This window comes from Eschscholzia californica, unplaced genomic scaffold (genome assembly GCF_041429995.1).
Source record: "Eschscholzia californica isolate CP2 unplaced genomic scaffold, dmEscCali1.0.p SCAF_4, whole genome shotgun sequence".
NCBI lineage: Eukaryota > Viridiplantae > Streptophyta > Magnoliopsida > Ranunculales > Papaveraceae > Eschscholzia > Eschscholzia californica.
Genome location: NW_028238461.1, coordinates 52,729,478 through 52,748,431, shown reverse-complemented (window position 1 = coordinate 52,748,431; position 18,954 = coordinate 52,729,478). Strand labels below are relative to the sequence as shown.

General features: G+C 33.6%; 1 protein-coding gene and 1 long non-coding RNA gene across 3 annotated transcripts; one reads left to right on the top strand and one right to left on the bottom strand.

Annotated features, from left to right (window-relative positions):
* The first annotated feature begins 11,268 nt into the window (after window positions 1-11,268).
* On the top strand, window positions 11,269-12,100 carry LOC147546027 (uncharacterized). The gene is made up of 4 exons (XM_086635885.1): window positions 11,269-11,308; window positions 11,434-11,567; window positions 11,639-11,749; window positions 11,827-12,100. The coding sequence occupies exons 1-4, from the start codon at window positions 11,269-11,271 to the stop codon at window positions 11,974-11,976; spliced, it is 435 nt and encodes a 144-aa protein (XP_086492011.1). The 3' UTR covers window positions 11,977-12,100.
* Window positions 12,101-13,754: 1,654 nt separating this feature from the next.
* LOC147546026 (uncharacterized) lies at window positions 13,755-15,529 on the bottom strand. 2 transcript variants are annotated; one of them, XR_015223291.1, is made up of 5 exons: window positions 15,417-15,529; window positions 14,832-14,998; window positions 14,647-14,762; window positions 14,133-14,220; window positions 13,755-14,063 (listed from the first exon to the last, which is right to left on the bottom strand). It is a non-coding gene; the product is annotated as an uncharacterized LOC147546026 (long non-coding RNA). The 2 variants fall into 2 exon arrangements; XR_015223292.1 differs by having other exon boundaries at window positions 14,647-14,753.
* Between the last annotated feature and the right edge of the window lie 3,425 nt (window positions 15,530-18,954).

Sequence of the window (18,954 nt, the reverse complement as noted above, 5' to 3'; positions counted from 1 at the left end):
TAAAATATATCTCTCAATAAAATAATAACTAATTTAAGAGAAAAGAGACAAAAAAATAATACAAAAAAATAATAACTAATAGAAATCTCTTTCTCTCTCAATAAAATATAACAATAAATTTTGTAACATTTGATTGATACAAGTGTCCGTGCCTTAAGGCACGGGATATACCCTATTAAAGTTGAGATAGAATTAAGGAATATGATTTTGTGGAAATTGAGAATTTTTAATGTGGGGCCACACGTCACATGCATCAACGATGGGTGAGATGGGTGAGAGGGAAACAAAGAATTTAACGTTGATCCAGTCCACACGTCCACTACTACCTTTCTTTAATTACCATTTGTGGGCCCTCTAGATTGCGGGGCCCGCACTGGGCACCGCACGGCCCTGAACATTATGTAGAGTGATCATCAACTAATAAAGCAGCTACGTACGTTTCTTCAAACATACAAAATTAATTTTTGAGACGTCTTCTTTAGGTTTAAACAAATCAATTTGAGTAATACAATCATGAATTCCATACAAATGTAAAACATTCTATCTTATGTTAGAGTTCTCGTCATTACAACTCAAATTACGTATACTAATATGAAATTTTATTTGCAAGAGATTTAAGAAGTTTATTTATAATGTGATATTCAATGTACATGCTTACTTCAACTCTAGTTTGAGATAGCTAAAGAGATCGACGTTGACAATCTGCAAAAATGGACAAACTCTTTATACCATGGTTGCTTTTCTACTAATGGCCTCCCATACCGAAAACCAATTTGTTTTATCACATTTATATATGGCTGTTTACTTGTTTATGTGGTAGCTTTTCACACACCTATGATACCAATACCTTGTGATCTCATGATGCATCTAAGCCAATACTTCCTTAATGTGTACTTCTAATGAGATAGTATAACAGGGTAAAAATAATCCTCAAATTTAACCACGTTAACTTTTCAAAAATGATGGTATGTCCGGCAAGTATCCAGGCCAAATCCCGGTCAAGGTAATACTTTCTCCCACTAGATTATGCCCGTCCAAGTCGGGCGTACCATCAACCCTGTTAACTTTTTTTTATCTTGTATGACTATCTCCACCTCTCTATAGTTCTCCTTAATTAGCCAAATGATATTCAAAATGGTCTCCCCATTCCAAAATAAAGCAAATTATTCCTTCAAGGGACCCCCATTTATTATTTACCTTAACGGTTCAACGCATAAACCTTTTCTACTTTTAACTCGGAAGAATTAGCATATAGATAGTCGTTAAATCTTTCCTCGTTAAAAACAGAAACAAATTATAATTTTATGTATAAAAATGATAGAAAACATTCAAAAAAACTATTTCAAACTTAAATTATAATCAACCGAGTGAGAAAGTCCATCAAGAATTGACATTTGGATTAATTTGACAAACGGGAGTGCTACATGTACAAAGTCTTTGATAAAATTCTTGACTTAATGACTCATTTTCACTAAAAGACAAAAATTGATCAAAGTTTTTGACAGTTTGACTTTGATCGGGACAGTTCACTTAGCATTTTGTCAAGAATCTTGTCAAAGATTCTTTGTACATTTAGCATTTCCCTTTGTCAAAAGTTAGTAAATAAAGAATAGTTTCATCCTTATTATTATCCTCGTATTTTCCTCATCCCTTGTAACTACCTACAAATTCTATGAAAATCCTGACTAAGAATACAACAAAAATGAGGAATGAGTGAATCAAATGGCATCCAAAATAAATAAATAAATAAATACTAATTTCAGGCGAAATGGATTTGCATATCTCATCTCGTGATAGTGGATTTTGTTCCTTTTCTTCCTCATTGTTGTTGTTTGACAGAATTCTCAAAGCATTGATTGAACAAAACTCCATTGGTTAAGTATAGTATCTTCTTCCATTTCATTTTATCACATAATGCCTCGCATTGAATCAGTCTTTACCTATGTAATTCAAGAGATCAACAATAAGTGAATCAAACAACAAATTATTGATGAAGACCACTGGCTTCTGTGTGTCATCCCCTTACTTTCTTAATATGTCCTTCAATAATAAAACATAGATTGAATGGATTTAAGCAGTCATAAAGTTGATCAAGCCCGATGCCTGAAACTCACATATTTAAATATTTCATATCACATGATTACAGTTTTATGTGGGCAAATACTCACGAGCAGATCTAAAGTAGTTTATAATTTTAACTCAAGTTAACCAAACGTCGTACAGTAAAGGAACTTCACTTTTAGGGATTATAAATCAATTTATCAGGATCCTTACAGTCAAACAATCATCCCAAACTCAATAATATTTTATTCATATACCCATCGTAAAAGTGATCCTAATTAAGTGGAACCCTGAAATCTTCTACTATGGTGGTTTTTTTGTTTTCCTTGTAAATTAATCTGATACTTCAGTTGTTTACCCACTTCAATCACAACATTACAGCTAATGGCATGGTGAAAATGAGATTTAGCGTTTAGTCATTTCTGGGGGCCGGGATGGAAATGGGGAGGCTTGAATAACGTATCCGTATGAAAAATGAATACTATAAAAAGATAAGTAAAAGAAAATAAACATACCTATAATAGTAATGGACTAATGGCAAACCGTTGCTGCTTTCCTGATGTTGTTGAGTAAGAGAAAACTCTCACCATCGTGTATCATAGATGATAGGCTTACATGATTTTACCTATATAAGTACAATAAATAAATAAACCAAACAACCAGAGATACATTTGCAAGGCACAGAAAGAAGATTTATGAAACAAAGAAAGTAGATAGCGCAAGTGCAGGGCCGGCCCAAGCGTATTTGAGGCCTAAAGCCAAAGCAAGAATAGGGGCCCCTTTGTGTACAAGCAAAAAATAAATAATGAAGATAAAATACAAACTATTGCATGAAGGAGGGATCAAAACCTTGACCTTCACCTCATAAACCAGGTCCTATACCACTAAGCTATAACGCCAATCTATCGATGGCTTCACTTTTTATTCATCAATAAAGACTACCCTACATAAAAGAGGCCCTGAAATAGGTGGGGGCCCAAAGCAGCCGCTTTGGCTGCTTTGGGCCTAGGCCGCCCCTGCGCAAGTGGGACAACAAAAATTTGCAGAACCCTGGAGAGAGAAATATGAATGTGTTTAAGACTTAAAAGGAAGGTTTCACTGAGTAAACATATAAATCAGATAGTTGATTACGAAGTAGTATTCCTTTTTAGTATTTCTACGAAATATGCAGACAACAAAATAAGCTAAGTGGAGGAACATATTTGAATAAGAGCAATCTGAAATGTGTTAATTTTTGTCTACATACGAAGCGGTGGAAGTATTTTTCTGCATTATTATTGCAGACCGGAGTTTCGAATTTAACACATGTTTTGATTAAAGTCATATATTGAAAACATATACGATATTCAAGTACAACACTTAGTAAACTAACTGTTGTAAGCTCTCTAGCGTGAATTGGCCTACAAAAACAGGTTGTTAGTGGTACTCCGTACTCGGTTAGTGTAAACTAGTTATTATACCCGAAGAAGATTCAATAAAAAAAAATACTTCAATGTAAATTCTTCATTTCATGATCTTATTAATAATAATGTAATTCCATATAGAACTTACGTGACCAATTGCAAAAACCACATGAACATCTTTAACCGATGCTAACTTTTTCCATGGACGGTCACACCAACGGTAGCATGGGTGTGAGAATTTCTGTTTGAATAAAGTCATAAAAAATGGAACTTCGGGCACAATTGTCGATCCAACCCCTCTTAACCATCCGACAACGACAGGCTCTCCCAATAGAATAGGATCAAGCGTTCGATAAAGTAATTGTCGTAAGCGATAAATTAAAAGAATTACGAATAGTCAATATTAAAAGAAGTTTTAATCCCTCTTGAAACCTTCCTTATATTGACCATTAGAATACTTAATAGAGTTCCAACAACTCCAACTTACCTGAAAGGTTTACATTCTTATTCCATGTTATGAATTGGATTTTCTACTCGTCTACTCTTTCATGCCAGAAGTCATCTTTAACTCTGTGGTATTAATCACAATGAATTAAATCAAAGAAAGAAACTCAAATTAGTTAATCTGATACTATCTTTCGACGGCATGAGCAGGTTGAGGAATTTCCTTAGAGGTTTCTTTCTTGGAACATAACGCTTAATTGAGGCTCCTGAACTAACTAACTAAAAAGCCTAATTGGTGACCGAACATAATCCCAAAGAAAAGAAAAATCCAAACGAGTAAAGAAGAATCTGAAATTGAAAGATCAGCTCACTGGCTCAATATTGTTGAGAAAGTTAAAGCTCAAAGAATTCAACGTATATCTTACTTCAATCGAATGAAAAAGAACTTAAATCAGAGAAGCTAATCCTGAAGCACATAAAAATTTGTTAATATTACTAATTAATGAATATATTTAATCTTCAACGACAGGAAAATTAGGTCTTGCAATTCAAATAGATAAACAAACCCTAAGGACAGTAATTAAGAACAGAAAGAATAGCATAACAAGTACAGACACTCCATAAACATCTTTCTCTCTAAAAGAAATCCAAACTGAAATCTATAGGCAGAAAGTTTTGTATCGGACGAAATTTTTATGACCAAAATGCTTCGGTTACTATGCTGCTAATCCTAATTTGAAACATTTCTACTCTATTAGTAGTAGAAATAAAAAGGTTGTGGCTTTGGGCATAAAGAAAAGTCCTCGGGGCATAAAGATTTAATCTATCAAGATTGAATTATGGAGCATATATATAAAACGCTAAAGTTCTTGCTTCAATAGTTGTACAGCTTGATGTCAAATAACACTTAGCTTGTAATTCTTACGTTCATGGATGTTTCAAATTTGCTTCAAAGAAAACTCACTAACAAATAATGCAGAGGAGAGAGAAGTAACATACTCAAGATGAAGAGGAAATGGGTGTTCCATGCCAAGTCTTGCAGCTACTGGTTCACCTACAAGAAGAGATCCCATATTGACTCCTCTACTAGTGAACGATGTCGACAGACAATTCGAGTCCTTCATACCTTGTGCTTCGTGTTGTTGATCCCTGTTATTTGCCGTGCGAAGAAACAATAGATTTATTTGCATTTGTATTGGGCATGCAGTGCCATTATATATCTTCTCAAAAATATTTCAAATCTGGTTCACAGTCGATTCAGATAGTCAGACCCAATAGAAAAAAAATGCAAAGACAGAGTTCAATATACAAACACCTTGTTTAACTCTCTGTAACACGCAAATCTTCTACGGTCATATTTGTCAAAGGATCTGTTCAAGTACGCCACAAGTTAGGCAATGGGCATCACATAAATCTAATCATGGCCTACAAAGAGAACGATAAATTATGTCGATAGTATATCATGTAAAACGAATAAACAATAGAATTTTATTATTACCTTATAGAGCTTAATTTTGTTTAATTGGTATATCGTCTTTGTTATTAGCTTGGTCCAATAGTTTTATCATTTTAGACTCATTCACTAAATTTTCCATATCATCATGCGAAGCAATATCGAGACATTCCTTGTCCTTTTGCTCAAATGGAAAATCTTTCCACACTTACATATACTTAACAACACTTTGTGAAACAAAATATATGTTTCTCGGATTCAGATGATAGTTTATACGGATTTAAACTGTTTCAATTTGATTGTGCACTACTATTGTTAATACCAACACCCGATAGACTTACCCTAATAGACTTATATAAAGTAATTAGGTTTTCTTCTATAAATCAACATAACATATACTCCCAATAGAGCCGGTACTAATGGTTATTGATCAAGATATTATGTACGGAAAAAAATTCTAGATACATCTTAGTTACCGTTTACTCATCAGTTTCCAAATCTTCAATCATATCATCTTCAGAACTATACATACAATTTCCAACAATTAATCTATGAAGTATTTGAATGAGAAGAAATCGTGAATCAGTTTGATTCCTTCAAATCTCCTCATCCTGAGAAACCGTTATTACATAAGATCAATAAATAACATATAACAGCACGAATGGAATTCAAGTCTAAATAGAGATGAAAACAAAGCAGCATTATCAATTTTTATCTTTAATCATCATCAACACTAATAAGGGGGTTTCAGCAAAATTAAATATTGAAAATAAGAAGGGAATTGGGGAAAGAGATAGAACAATATCGGAAAAAGAACCACATTAGGAAATATGATCCACATACCTAGAAACCTTAAGTTTGTCCACCAAATCTTCCGACAGTTCATCCATGTCTTCTTTTCCGTGATTTCTTTCTCATTTTTTTTCTTTCTTGAATTATAAGTGATTTACCCAGACCTTGATATCATAATTATGAGGAAATATAATTAGTAAAACCCTAATCAGAGTGATTTATCTCAAACTGTCTGTACTAAGAAAAAAATCTGTATTTAATCATGTATTTGTAGACCATTATCAGTAAAGTAGCAAAATGTCTAAGCAAAATGGAATGAAGCGAGAATAAAACTCACATCGGAAAACATCAATGATCAAACATTAGCTTCCAAAGTAAATTGTGCATAAAGCAAAAGGGTGTGTCCACGTTTGATTAAAAAAACTCATGTCAATTCTCTTAAGAGCAATCCTCGTCCATGTTTATACCTAACCCATCTGCAAATATAAAAGAGAACAATAAGATAGTGACATTAACTCCAAATAAGGAAATATAAGAATACCCTGATTAGAGGAAATGAAGAAGATACCTAACGAATCCAATGGTTACTTAAATTTATCAAAGGTGGAGCACATGATGGGACTAGGTCCTTAGGAACATAACCCCCTATAGTTAGGGAAATAAAAAAATTTACAAAGAGAAGAATTTTTTTTTCCCCCAAATAGAAGAAGTTATCTAAGATTATGAAACACAAAGACTTAAAGCAAGAAACAAAAGAAAGAAGCAAACAAATATAAGGATTGGAACCAAGAATATCATGATGCGCGCGAAGTTCGTTTCTTGTAGATTCGTATTAGTTGATAAAATAAGATGGAATTGAACTTTTACCTGCAAAGAGAATGAAGATTAGCTATTTAAAATATGTAATAATGTAAGATGATTAAAATTACATCGAAGAATTTGAGCTGGTGGAAAACCCTAGTAGACATTTGTCTATAAAGGGAACTTCATTGTTTTTTCCAATCTAACATAATCTCGTTGTTCGCATTCTAGTACTTTATATGTAATTTCATAAACCGCTAAGAGAAGCGGTGGGAATCAATACCTATTGTAACAAAATGAACAGTGGCATTACAATTGGGATCCCACCATCAATAACACAAGTACGTTGTGAATAAAAAGAAGAGTTAGAATGAAAGTAACCGCATAAAAGCAATTACAGAGGGCACGAGGTAAACAAAATCAGCTGGTAATAATAATTCATTGTGAAAAAGAAACTTCACTGAAAGTAGTTTGCATGCAGCACAAAGGTAGAATTGAGAGTGAGTAATATAAGGATGGCCACAGATTCAAGGTAATTTGGACACTCTTTCTGCATAACTGAAGGTGTCAACGTAATGAACATACTACGCACTTCAGAAATCTTCATTATGTGATCAAATTTGAATTCTAACTGATAAATTACCGCTGCTTATGTACCGATGGTCATAATTTTTGTTGTGTCCATAACCACGATAGAGGACTCCACATACTAAAACAAAAACAGAAACATGAGGCCGCCCGCTTTTTTTTTCAAGTTTATTATATCCAAACAGTTAGAGTCACTCTGAACTGCATTATAATTCAACCCTTCTTGGGTGCAATTACGATTTGAAATACTTCTTCAAATGGGATGTATTTCTAGGAAAGAGAAACATTGATAATTTATATCCAAGAAAAAAGAAGTTGCGACAACCATTAATGAAGAATAAGAACCAAACTTAGCATCTGTAGTAGTAAGAAACAAACTATCAAAAGCCTTGAACAAACTAAGAATCATCAAAATAAAATTAGTTGAGAAAAGAGATGGATACCATATATTCACAACCCAGACCACGAAAATCTAGAGAGAGATGAATACCATATATATATATATATAAACATGTAAATAGAGATGGATAGAAAGTAAGATTAAAATCGCATTATCATTAATTTTGTTCGTTCGGAGAATATAAATAAGGTTAAGATTACTTAAACTAAAACTATAAATTTTTAACCCAAAATTATGATATTTGAACTCCATACACATTTCAATCAAAAATCAATCAAAACTAACATATTTCAATTTCACGAATTGCTTGATGCAAAGATTTTTTTTCCTTCCTTCGTTTGATAAACTTCTTATAGAAAAAAACAAAAAACAATTACATAAGCAAAAAAAGAAATTAAAAAGGGACCAAAACAATTGATATTTGAAACCTCTATGAAACATTCTCTCAAACAGTTAGTGTCCAGATAAAGTTTTATGGGTCAAACTCTAATTAACCTGCATAAATTTAATACTTTTAGACATGAATTCAAGTTGAAAATATGTTCTTTCCCATGGTAAATGAGAGAAGGAAAAACTTACAACTTTGTTTGCAAAAAATCAAATATTTGACAATCCTTTGATATTTCAAATTCTCAAATATCTTCCCTGTAACCAAATTTTAAAAATCTCCCATAAATCACTGCTATAGACCTATAGTTGATTTGTTCTAAGACTGTAAACAATGAAACCAAATAAACATAAAAACTAAAAAAAAAGAATAGATTCAAATCCAAACATAGTAATAAAAAAACTTGAACTACCAATAGTTTTTATCAGATAAAAATATAAACCAGAGTTGAGGAAGTCCGGGAGTATTTGCCCTAATTGATTGAGCCCTTAAGACAACGATTTCTACTTCAAATGAAATCAACCCATATTGTAGGGACTGTTCGAATTATATGGAAACCCAACCCCATCAAAACTGTAAGGTAACCCACTGAACTCTTCGACATTGAAAAATGATGGCAACAATTTGACATTGAAAAATGATGAGATAAGAGCCAATCTTACCATAAATGTTGGCAAACACATGACAAAGAAGAGAGAGTGACGAACAACTGAAGACGACGAAGCTCTATTATATTGAGTGTGTTGGCGAGAGAAGGAGGACAATGACGTCGTGAGAGGTAAAAGGAAAATGAATGGTTTGGTAGGCAAACGGACATTCATGTATATTAATTTTGTCCTAGTCATATTGATCTGTTTTGTATAATAGATTTAAAGCATAGAAGAATAAGGTAACTAATATATGGATAACTAAATTTTATTATGTGGAGGAAGTTTATGATGTGGAAAAATAATAGTATCCAACTTTTAAGGGGGACAACAAAAACATTTCCAACTCTCTCTCTCCTTCTCTCTCTCTCCTTCTTTCTCACCCATAAATCAAAGTGTAACTCATAAACCTTCCCATTTCCAATTGGATATTCTAACAAAAATTTTAAAGTCTAGTTATCAAGTGTCAAACGACGATTTTCTTTTAATTTCAATATAAATACACTCCAAATTTTTTGGTCTCCAATGGAGATATCTAGAATCTATCTACTTAATACACATATCACTCTTAAGTTGAACAGGGAAAAAATAGTTAAAAAGAAAAAGTTCATATTGGTTTAAATTTTAGAGCATCTCCAATGGGACACTCAATCTCTAACACTTAGAGTGCCACATATGATTCTTTGGAGTTTTTGTTAAAAAACCATCTCCAATGGAACACTTTGTTACACACTCTATTATGAGTTGGACACATTTATTATAGAGTGTCTAGAGAGAGAATCTCTAAAATGAGAGTGTCTACTTGAGACTCTCTAAGTGTTACTTTATTATTTCAACCAATAGAAAACTTTGTTTTTCAACTACTTTTTATCTATTGAATTGAAGAGGGACATGTGTATTAAATAAGAGATTTTAGAGATCTCCATTGGAGATCAAACAAATGTAGAATGTCTCTATATTGACATTAGGAAAGAGAATATTTATTTGACACTTGACAACTAGATTTTTAGAGTGTTTATTAGAGTGTCCCATTGGAGATGCTCTTAGAGTAGCACTTGGAGAGTCTCAAGGAGACACTCTAGTTTTAGAATGTCTCTCTTGAGTGTCTCTACAATAAATGTTCTCATATCATCATGGAGTGTCAAATATATTTTTCCATTGGAGAAGATTTATTAACAAAATCTCTAAAAATCACAAGTGGCACTCTAAGTGTTATAGTTTGAGTGTCTGATTGGAGATGTTCTTACCTCTTATGATGTTCAGTTTTGTTTTCCATTATTTTCTCTCTAAAACGAAGGGATAAGAGATGGTGATGGTGGCCTAATTCGAGAGAGGTTGTTGATTGGTGGTGATATCGAATAAAATCAGGAAATTGGGAGGTTTTCTTCAATTTTAACTATAACTCCAGCAGATGAACCCAAAACTTCATCAAATCATAAATTAGTTAAAAGTACTAAATCACTATGAGAGAGAGAGAGATAAAACTCACGAAGAAGACATAGAGCACGAGAGAGAGAGAGAGAGAGAGCCCGAGCAATAGAGAGGACCGTTTTTCGCAGGGGATTCAAGGATTCCAGCTTCCTTCTCAAGGTAATCAATTTATTCTTAGGGTTTATTCATCTTCCTTTAACTATTGTTATGTTTATGAAATTGTTATGCATTAGGGTTTATGATACTTTAAACAGAAATTCGTATGATTACTTACTGAAACTTTTAAGGGTTTTGATACCTAAATTTTATGATTCCATTTGTTTTATTGTTAGAATATGACTTTTTATGGTTTAATTATGTCATAGTTAGGGTTCCAACCTAAACCCTAGGGTTTAATTTCCTCAATTGTTTTTCATCTTCTCTGTTAAGGTTTAAATTTTTGGGGTTTATTTTAGTCATTTATAGGGTTCAAACTAAACCCTAGAGTTATTCATCTTTATTGTTAGGGTTTCAAAAACAAGTCTGCCTCACATTCATAGAGATGATATATTCAAGTTCATATGTATATTGATATATTCTTGTTTATTGATTCATTCTGAAAATAGAAATGCAATCGGAAAATGAAGAATTAGAACTTTCTGAGTCATTTTCAGAGAATGAGAATGAGAACGAGAACCTAGAAAATAAAAATGTTGACTCACAAGTTAAAGCACCGAGAGTTGGATTAGAATTCAATGATGTTCAAGAATTGTAACGATATTTTCTGGCGTATGCTAAACAAGTTGGATTTCCAGTGAGGAAGAGATCGATAAAAAGAATATACAGACTTTTAAGATATGTTACGATATCATGTGGAAAAAATGGCAAACAAGGAACAGGAGGAAGCAATCCAATGGCACTGTATCCTGTAGTAGAACTGGATGTAAGGCTAAAGTTGGGGTCAGATTACTAGATAATGGGAAGTGGGAAACAAGTAAAGTCAATTTAGAACATAATCATATCTTAAGTTCGGGCCAAATTACTAGATAATGGGAAGTGGGAAAAAGTCGATTACGAGGATAATGCAAGAGATGATATCCGTGATCCAGCGGAATGCAAGTCAAAGGGACGTCCTCGAGAGAAACGATTGAAAAAGAAGATTTACAAGTCGAAGAAAAAGGTATGTTTGTGTTATTTTGTTCATGTATTTGTTTCAATTCACACTAACTGCTAATATTATCTTTTTTGTAGAGTTCCAAATCTGAAATACCAACATCAACATCTGATCCACCAACAAAAGAAAGTACCTTAAGTGATGATGTTGCAGCTAAGGACATGTATTTCACACCAGAAGCACGAGTGGTAAGTTCCTTTCTGTATTTGCTTTAGAAAAGGTGAATTTAAATTCTTAGTATTTAATATTCTTTTTTTTTTTGCAGTCAAACATGGACTTGTTACAAGGAATGTATCATCCTCAACCGTACTTTCCACAGAGAATGTATCATCCTCAGCCGTACTTTTCACAGGGTGCATATAGTGAAAGTTATGGATGTGGCAGTTCGTCAAGTTTTCACTTTCCGATTGAATAGATGGATGTTCGACATCGACTTCGTGATTTGAATAGTTGCTTCGAATGGTTATTTTAGGTGATGTATTTGTTTTCACTTTAGGATGGTATGCTATTTTGAAATTAAACAGGAACCTGAAGATTAATTTCTATTTAGTGAAGTTTTCTGTTTTTAAATTTTCGGCTATCAATTTATAACAGGAACCTGAAGATTAATTTCTATTTAGTAAAGTTTTGTGTTTTTAGGAGGGATCAGCTTATCCATACTGCAGTAGTAGTAATATCGGCTTATAAATGAAATATAACAAGTTAGGAGATGTTAAGGCTCTAACTTTGGAAGATCCAACTAATTGGTTCCTGTTCTCAACGGTAGCAGCGAGTTCTAGATGGCGATGGAAACGTCACTGTTCTCAATGGTAGCAGTGAGTTCTGGACTCATTGCTTCCACCAGTACCTGTGCAATTTAGTCTTTTATCATCCCAACAGACTAAGGTGCTGTTTGTTTTTTTATGTTTTCAGATCTGAAATCTGAATTGGACTTCAATTCAGATTTCAGATGTTTGTTTTCAAATTTAAGAAAATCTGAAAATTGGTCTGAATTTGGCCAAGGTCTGAAATGGCTGAAAAAGAGCCAACATTTTTCAGACTTCAAAACAAGTCTGAAAAATAGGTTCAATTGCTGAAATACGACAAATGACGTTTATGCCCCTTAGTATTTGAGAAATTTACGTCCCAACATTAAACACCACACCACCGGCAACGCCACCGCCGGCAAAATCAACAGCACCACCACTGGCAAAATCAACAGCACCACCACTGGCAAAACCACCATAAACCATACCACGACCACCACACACTGCGGCTACCACCACCACCATCTTCTGAATACCATGGCTCCATACTAATGGAACAACAAACAGAATCCCCTTCATTTCCAATCGAGTCACCACAATCATCTCTTTCAGTTCTCTTCTTTGAACATGATTCTAGATAAGTAGGATTTAATGAAACCCTAGTTCTTGATCAATTTGGTGTTGGGAAATGTAGTATTATCATCTTCATCGAGGGCTCAACATTCAAACCCTAGTCTGAGTAGAAAGAGAGAGAGAGAGAGAGAGAGAGAGTGAGAGAGTGAGTCAGAGAGAGAGAGAAGAAGAAGAATACAATTTTAGGTTACTCCATGGATTCAATTAACTACAAGAAAGGGAGCTTTCCATCGGTAGAGAGAGCATTAACAGCAATATTACTTGTCTCCAAGCTGAAAATGTTAGAAACCCTAAAATAGGATACTCCATGGATTCAATTAACTACAAGAAAGGGAGCTTTCCATCGGTAGCGAAAGCTTTCCAGAGATAGAGCTCCGACGAGATATTTTCGGCGAGTTCCATCGGTAGGGAGAGAGAGGGAGGCTGATGTCTGAACTTTTTGAGAAGAGAAAGAATACAATTTTAGGGTTTCTAACATTTTATTTAGATGGGCTTAGGGTCTGTTTGGTGAACTAAATTAAGGAGGGCTATTATAGTCAAAATAGTAATTCAGATTTCATCATTCAGATTTAAAAAACAAACACCTAATTTTTAAATATATTCAGATTTTTCAGATTCAGCAAATTCAGTTTAGACATTTCAGATTCAGCAAATTCAGATTCAGACTCTTACAGAAAAACAAACACAACCTAACTCTTTAGTCTTTTATCGTCCCAACTCCTAAAAAATGTTGTATGCACTTAAATTATATTCTAGTGGGGAACTTTGACAATGTATTTGCCTTCACTGTACTAAAGATGAAAATTTAGAGTGATTGGTAAATCAGAAAATTACATTCATTTAAGATCAACCAATAAGAACAAATGAAGAATTATTCCTAACTCCTTCAGTAATTGAACAACATCCCAAGCTTTAATTGCATTTAAGATCTAAAGAAGACAAAATTAAGACTGATAGGTAAATCAGAAAATTTCATGCAGTGAGTGGTCTGTGTTCCAAGAATGCCTTCAACCATACGAGCGATCTCTCTGGCTGAGAGTCTGAGACTATGGAACTTCATGGGAAGCTCCTCTTGTCGTTCCAACGAAAGAATATTACCATAAACTTGAGTTCATACACCAACCTGAAAAGGAAAACAAAATTCAAAAGACAAAAAAAGAAAAAAGAATTAAACTGATAAAGCCAAAAGTACCTAGAGAATTGAATCAACCCAAGAAACAGTTGTTTTAAGTGATCTAGCTTCATTCAAGTTACTTGCCTCTTTTCCTTGAAACCAAACTCTATAAGAGCATCTTCAATGCAAGACTCAATCTTAAAGTCTTAAGTGCCACCTAGGATTTTAGAGTTTTTTTTGAGAAAAAACCTCTCCAATGCAAAACTCAATTGAGATCTTAAGTTGATGTGGAAGCATTAAGTTTTAAGATGTCTCAACTAGAAACTCTATTTTTGAGATCTCTTTTGAGAGTCTTAAGTGTCCTAGTCATCAACTTTAATTTTTGAACCAATAGAAAGCTTTTCTTCCTCAACCACTTTTTCCTATTAAATGTATGTAAGACATGTGTATCTACTAGAGTTTTTTAGAGTGTTGCATTGGAGAAGGACTAGAATTAGAGACACTCAAGTTAGCCACATAGGAAAGAGAATCTCAATTGAGACTCAACACATAAGCCAAATAAAGTTTTTTTTAAGTTTTGCATTGGAGATGCTCTAAGGTATTGTTGTATCTAATCTTATCTTTTTGGCGAGATTGTTAACTAGCTTTTGGCTTCCCACTTAACGAGAGAACTTAGATTTGAATTCTGAATACCAAACCCTATAAAAACTGAAATATTGAATTAATAAGCCGTCATAGTTCATCAATGGAATGATGGATTCGAAATTGGAACCTTACCTTTCGTTTTAGTTAGTAATGCAACGTGTTTTTGTCGAGAAACAATAAAATCTGTGACGTTCACAGGTTGTTTTTGAGGCGATTAGTTTTGTCGGACCCCTCTTACAAGGACACATACGTAACTCATCTAGCAAACCCCAAAATCCACACCCTTTATCATGAAATCTCTACCAAAACAAAGAAAATTGACACTAAATCAATGGTAAACAAACAAATGAACAAATATATATTTATGTTCAACAAACATGAAGAAAGCCTTCTCCACAAGCATTGTAAGATAAACACTACCAATTTTTTGAAAATTTCACAAAAATCCCTAAATCACAGGAATCATAAACTACATTAGCATAAACCCTAACAATTTTTTTGAAAATTTCACAAATTCAAGTATCATAAATCATAACAATGTAATAAAAACTTTATAAAAAATGGAATCATAAGCTTCAGGTATCAAAAACCCTAAGAATTTCAGTAAGTAATCATAAATAATTCTGAATTTTTAAAGTATTAGAAACCCTAATTCATAACAATTTCATAAAGTAATGATAAAAATAGATGGAGGAAGATGATAAACCCCAACCTTACCTTTCGTTTTTTATCAGCAATCCTCTCGATTTCGCTGTTGTTGCTCAAGCTTGAGTTCGCGTTCTCTCCCGTGTTCTCTCTCTCTCCTTCTCTATTCTATCTGGAGGAGAAATGAGAAAAGGACTAGACGGAATTAATTGTTAAGGTTAGGGACTAAAGTATAAATCTCATACAACCATCCCATTTTAATACGAGAAGTGCCAGCTTGGTCCGACTTGGCATCCACGTCGGATTTCGGGCCCAGGTCGGATTTCAGTTCATCTTGGGTGATTTTCAAAATCTGAATATAGATTTTAGCTGATTGTGGGTGTGTCATTGTTCCAATTCCCGTAGCTTATTCTCTAAAAAATAATTTAATTTTTTTTGTTAACTTCTATTTAATAGAAAACAATTTACTAATTTTTTTGTCATAGATCTAATTCCAAACAACCATTCTCTTACTTAAATAGTAATTATCAATATTATTTTAAACTTAGCCTATTAATTTTAATTATTGTGATAATATTTTTTTATCCAAACAACCATTTTCTAATTTCAATTTTGGAATGAGATTTTGCTTTAATAGACACTCTTGTTAGGGTCAATCAAAAGAGTCTTTCCTTCTTCAACAAAAAATAGAAAGAAAAGAGTCTTTCCTAAACAGAAACAACTACAGTTACTAATTTAAGTGAGATTCTACTATACTTAGCAGCCTTACTACTCTTTATATTAATATGATCAGAAGAAGCATCTTAACAGTGCAACTTGCTTCTTCCAAACAGAAGGCTCTTCGAACTCTTCTCTATCTAAAGGTCCCTAGCTAGTTTTTGGTTTTGAAGGAATTAAGAGATGGAGAATAATAATCCACAAAATCATGTAATAAGAGTTTACCCACCACCCCAATCTACCCGAGGATGCTCACGATGTCCCGTCCCAGATGGAGGAACAATTATAATTGTCACAGTAATGTTCTTTGTTATCTCAGTCTTCGCCTTGTACTGTCTACTTATTTCCTTGAGTACCCCTCATAGCCTTCCCGCGCTTCGAGTCAACAATGCTTCACTTTCCAACTTCAACGTTTCTTCCATAGAGTTGAGATCAAACTGGGAATTTGATATTCTTGTTCGAAATCCTGACAATATGTTCACATTCTATTATGAACGAATCAGTGGTTCTGTTTTTTACGGAGACAAACTTGTGACTCGTAAATTATTTCCACCATTCCATCAAAAAAAGAAAACCAACAACAATATTACTTTCTCCATCTCCAATGATTCTTCTATATACCTTGATGAAGCAGCATGGAGAGAAATTGTTTGGGATCGTATTAATAATAGTGTGGTGAGTTTCGATCTGAGGATGTCGATTTTGGAAAGATATAACTTTGGGTTTTTTAAGGACAGAAAAGTGGTTAATGTTTTATGTGAGGATATCAAGTTCAAACTTTCGTCAAATAGTACTAGTTCTAATGGAATAATGTTGGGTGGATCGAATGAATGTCAAGTTTCTGAAAGTGAAGAAGCAGCCCATGAAAGGAAACCGTAGTTGCATATTTAGGGTTGTTTTCTTCTTTTTCTTTCCTCTTCTTTATTGCTGTAAGTACTTTTGTTACTCTATTGTTCTAGTAGTAGAGATAATTAACTAGGTTTACATTAATAAAAGGGTGATTGTTTTTTATATATTTATTACTATGTCTTATTCTTGGTTTTGTTATTTTTATTGTGTTAATTAAATATTAAATATGGTGCATATTTCTCATAAACAATTTGAAGTGAGGGCATAGAGAGTTAGAACCCCAAGCACCTTTTGTTTGGTCTGGTTAGAAGAAAGATTCAAAAATATTATTTGTCCCTACAGTTACAAACGTGCAAAATTAGGTTGATTCAAAAATGTTATTCGGATCGAAAATAGAGTTACAAACGTGTAGTAACATGGAATTCGATCTCCTTGTTCAAAACCCTAACAATAAGTTGAAAATCCTCACAGATGAAAGTAATCCAATTGATACAATAATTATAGAATGTTTTAATTTTATCAATTTTGTACCACCCCGCTGGATATTGTGGATGTTTTATGCAGGATTATCAAGTTCAAATTTCATCAATTGCTAGTTGTGACGATTTAATGTACTGGGTGAAAAGAATGAATGCCAAGTTAGAAGTGAGCCTTTTAATATTGTCTTGTCGATGTTTTTTTTAATGATTGCTCTTCTTTTATTTCTTTCTAATTGTTAGTATTTGTAAGTATTTTTATTCCTTGATGAAGCAATGGGAAGAGAAACTGTTTGGGATCGTATTAATAATGCCGTGAGTTTCGATATGAGGGTGTCGAGTTTGGTAAGATGGACAACGGAGGAAAAGGAAGTGGTGAATGTTTTATGTGGGGATATCAAGTTGGAATTTTCATCAAATACTAGTTCTCATGGAATAATGCTGGGTGGAACAAATCAATGTCAAGTTAAAAGTGAATACTTGTTTCACGAGAGATAATTAACCAGGTTTATTGTTAATAAAAAAGTGATTCTTTTCAAATTTATTATGTCTTATTCTAGGTTTTTTTCTCTTATCTTGGCTTGTTAACTATATATCAAATACAGTATCATATTTCTTAGAGAGGATTTGTAGTGAAAGAGAGAAACTTACAAATCTATCAACCTTTTCTTTGGTCTGGTCATCCTAATTTGGTTTTCGATACCACTAGAGTTTGAGCATTGTGGTCGAATCATGAATAATAGTGCTCATTTACTTGCAAAATTTGCTTTATAAATTATGTAACTTGAAGTTGGGTGTATCTGACCATCCCTTCTTGCATTGTAAGTTAATTGGCGACTGATGTAGCCAATTTTTCGTCTTAATAAAATCAGGTCAAGGATTCTTCCCATAAAAAAACGGAATCTTTTGTGTGATTTGTTTGACGACCTCAAACACAACCAATGACTTCTACGCGCTATCTTATAAGTAATCAAGTTAATTTATGAAATACTATGAGTGGACCGGGCTACTAACAGGCTGCCCAAACCTGCAAAATTCTATAGGCGCCTTTTATTCCAAGTACCTAACAGGATCTCTCGGAAAAACGTCTTGTTTCTCCCTTTCAGACAGAAACCTAATTCAGAATTCTGCAACCTTCCGTTGTTCATCTCCCGTACTCTCTTCTCTAGACTGTATTTTCCCACTAAGTGTTTTGGTTGACACTATCTAGACCCTCAAACTGTTTTGGTTGACATTCCCTAACAATTTAGGGTTTTACCTATTTCACTCTAATTGATTTGGTATACTTGAATTGCCGCTAACAAATGTCGATGTCGGTGTCAGATATGATCAGTGGATGCGCACGTTTACCCAGGATTTTGATCAGAGAAGTCGTTGAAAAAAAATTGGGACAAGAAGATAAAAGAGATGATGGAGGTGAACTTGACCTTTAAATACTCAGGTCAGTTGACTGGATGCTTATAGAGGACTTGGGTCAATTTCATTGACCCCAACCAAGTAAAAGTCCGCCCGCTTATAGCATTTCAGCCAGGTGCTTTTAGTAGCTACGTTAAGTTAATTATACTTGG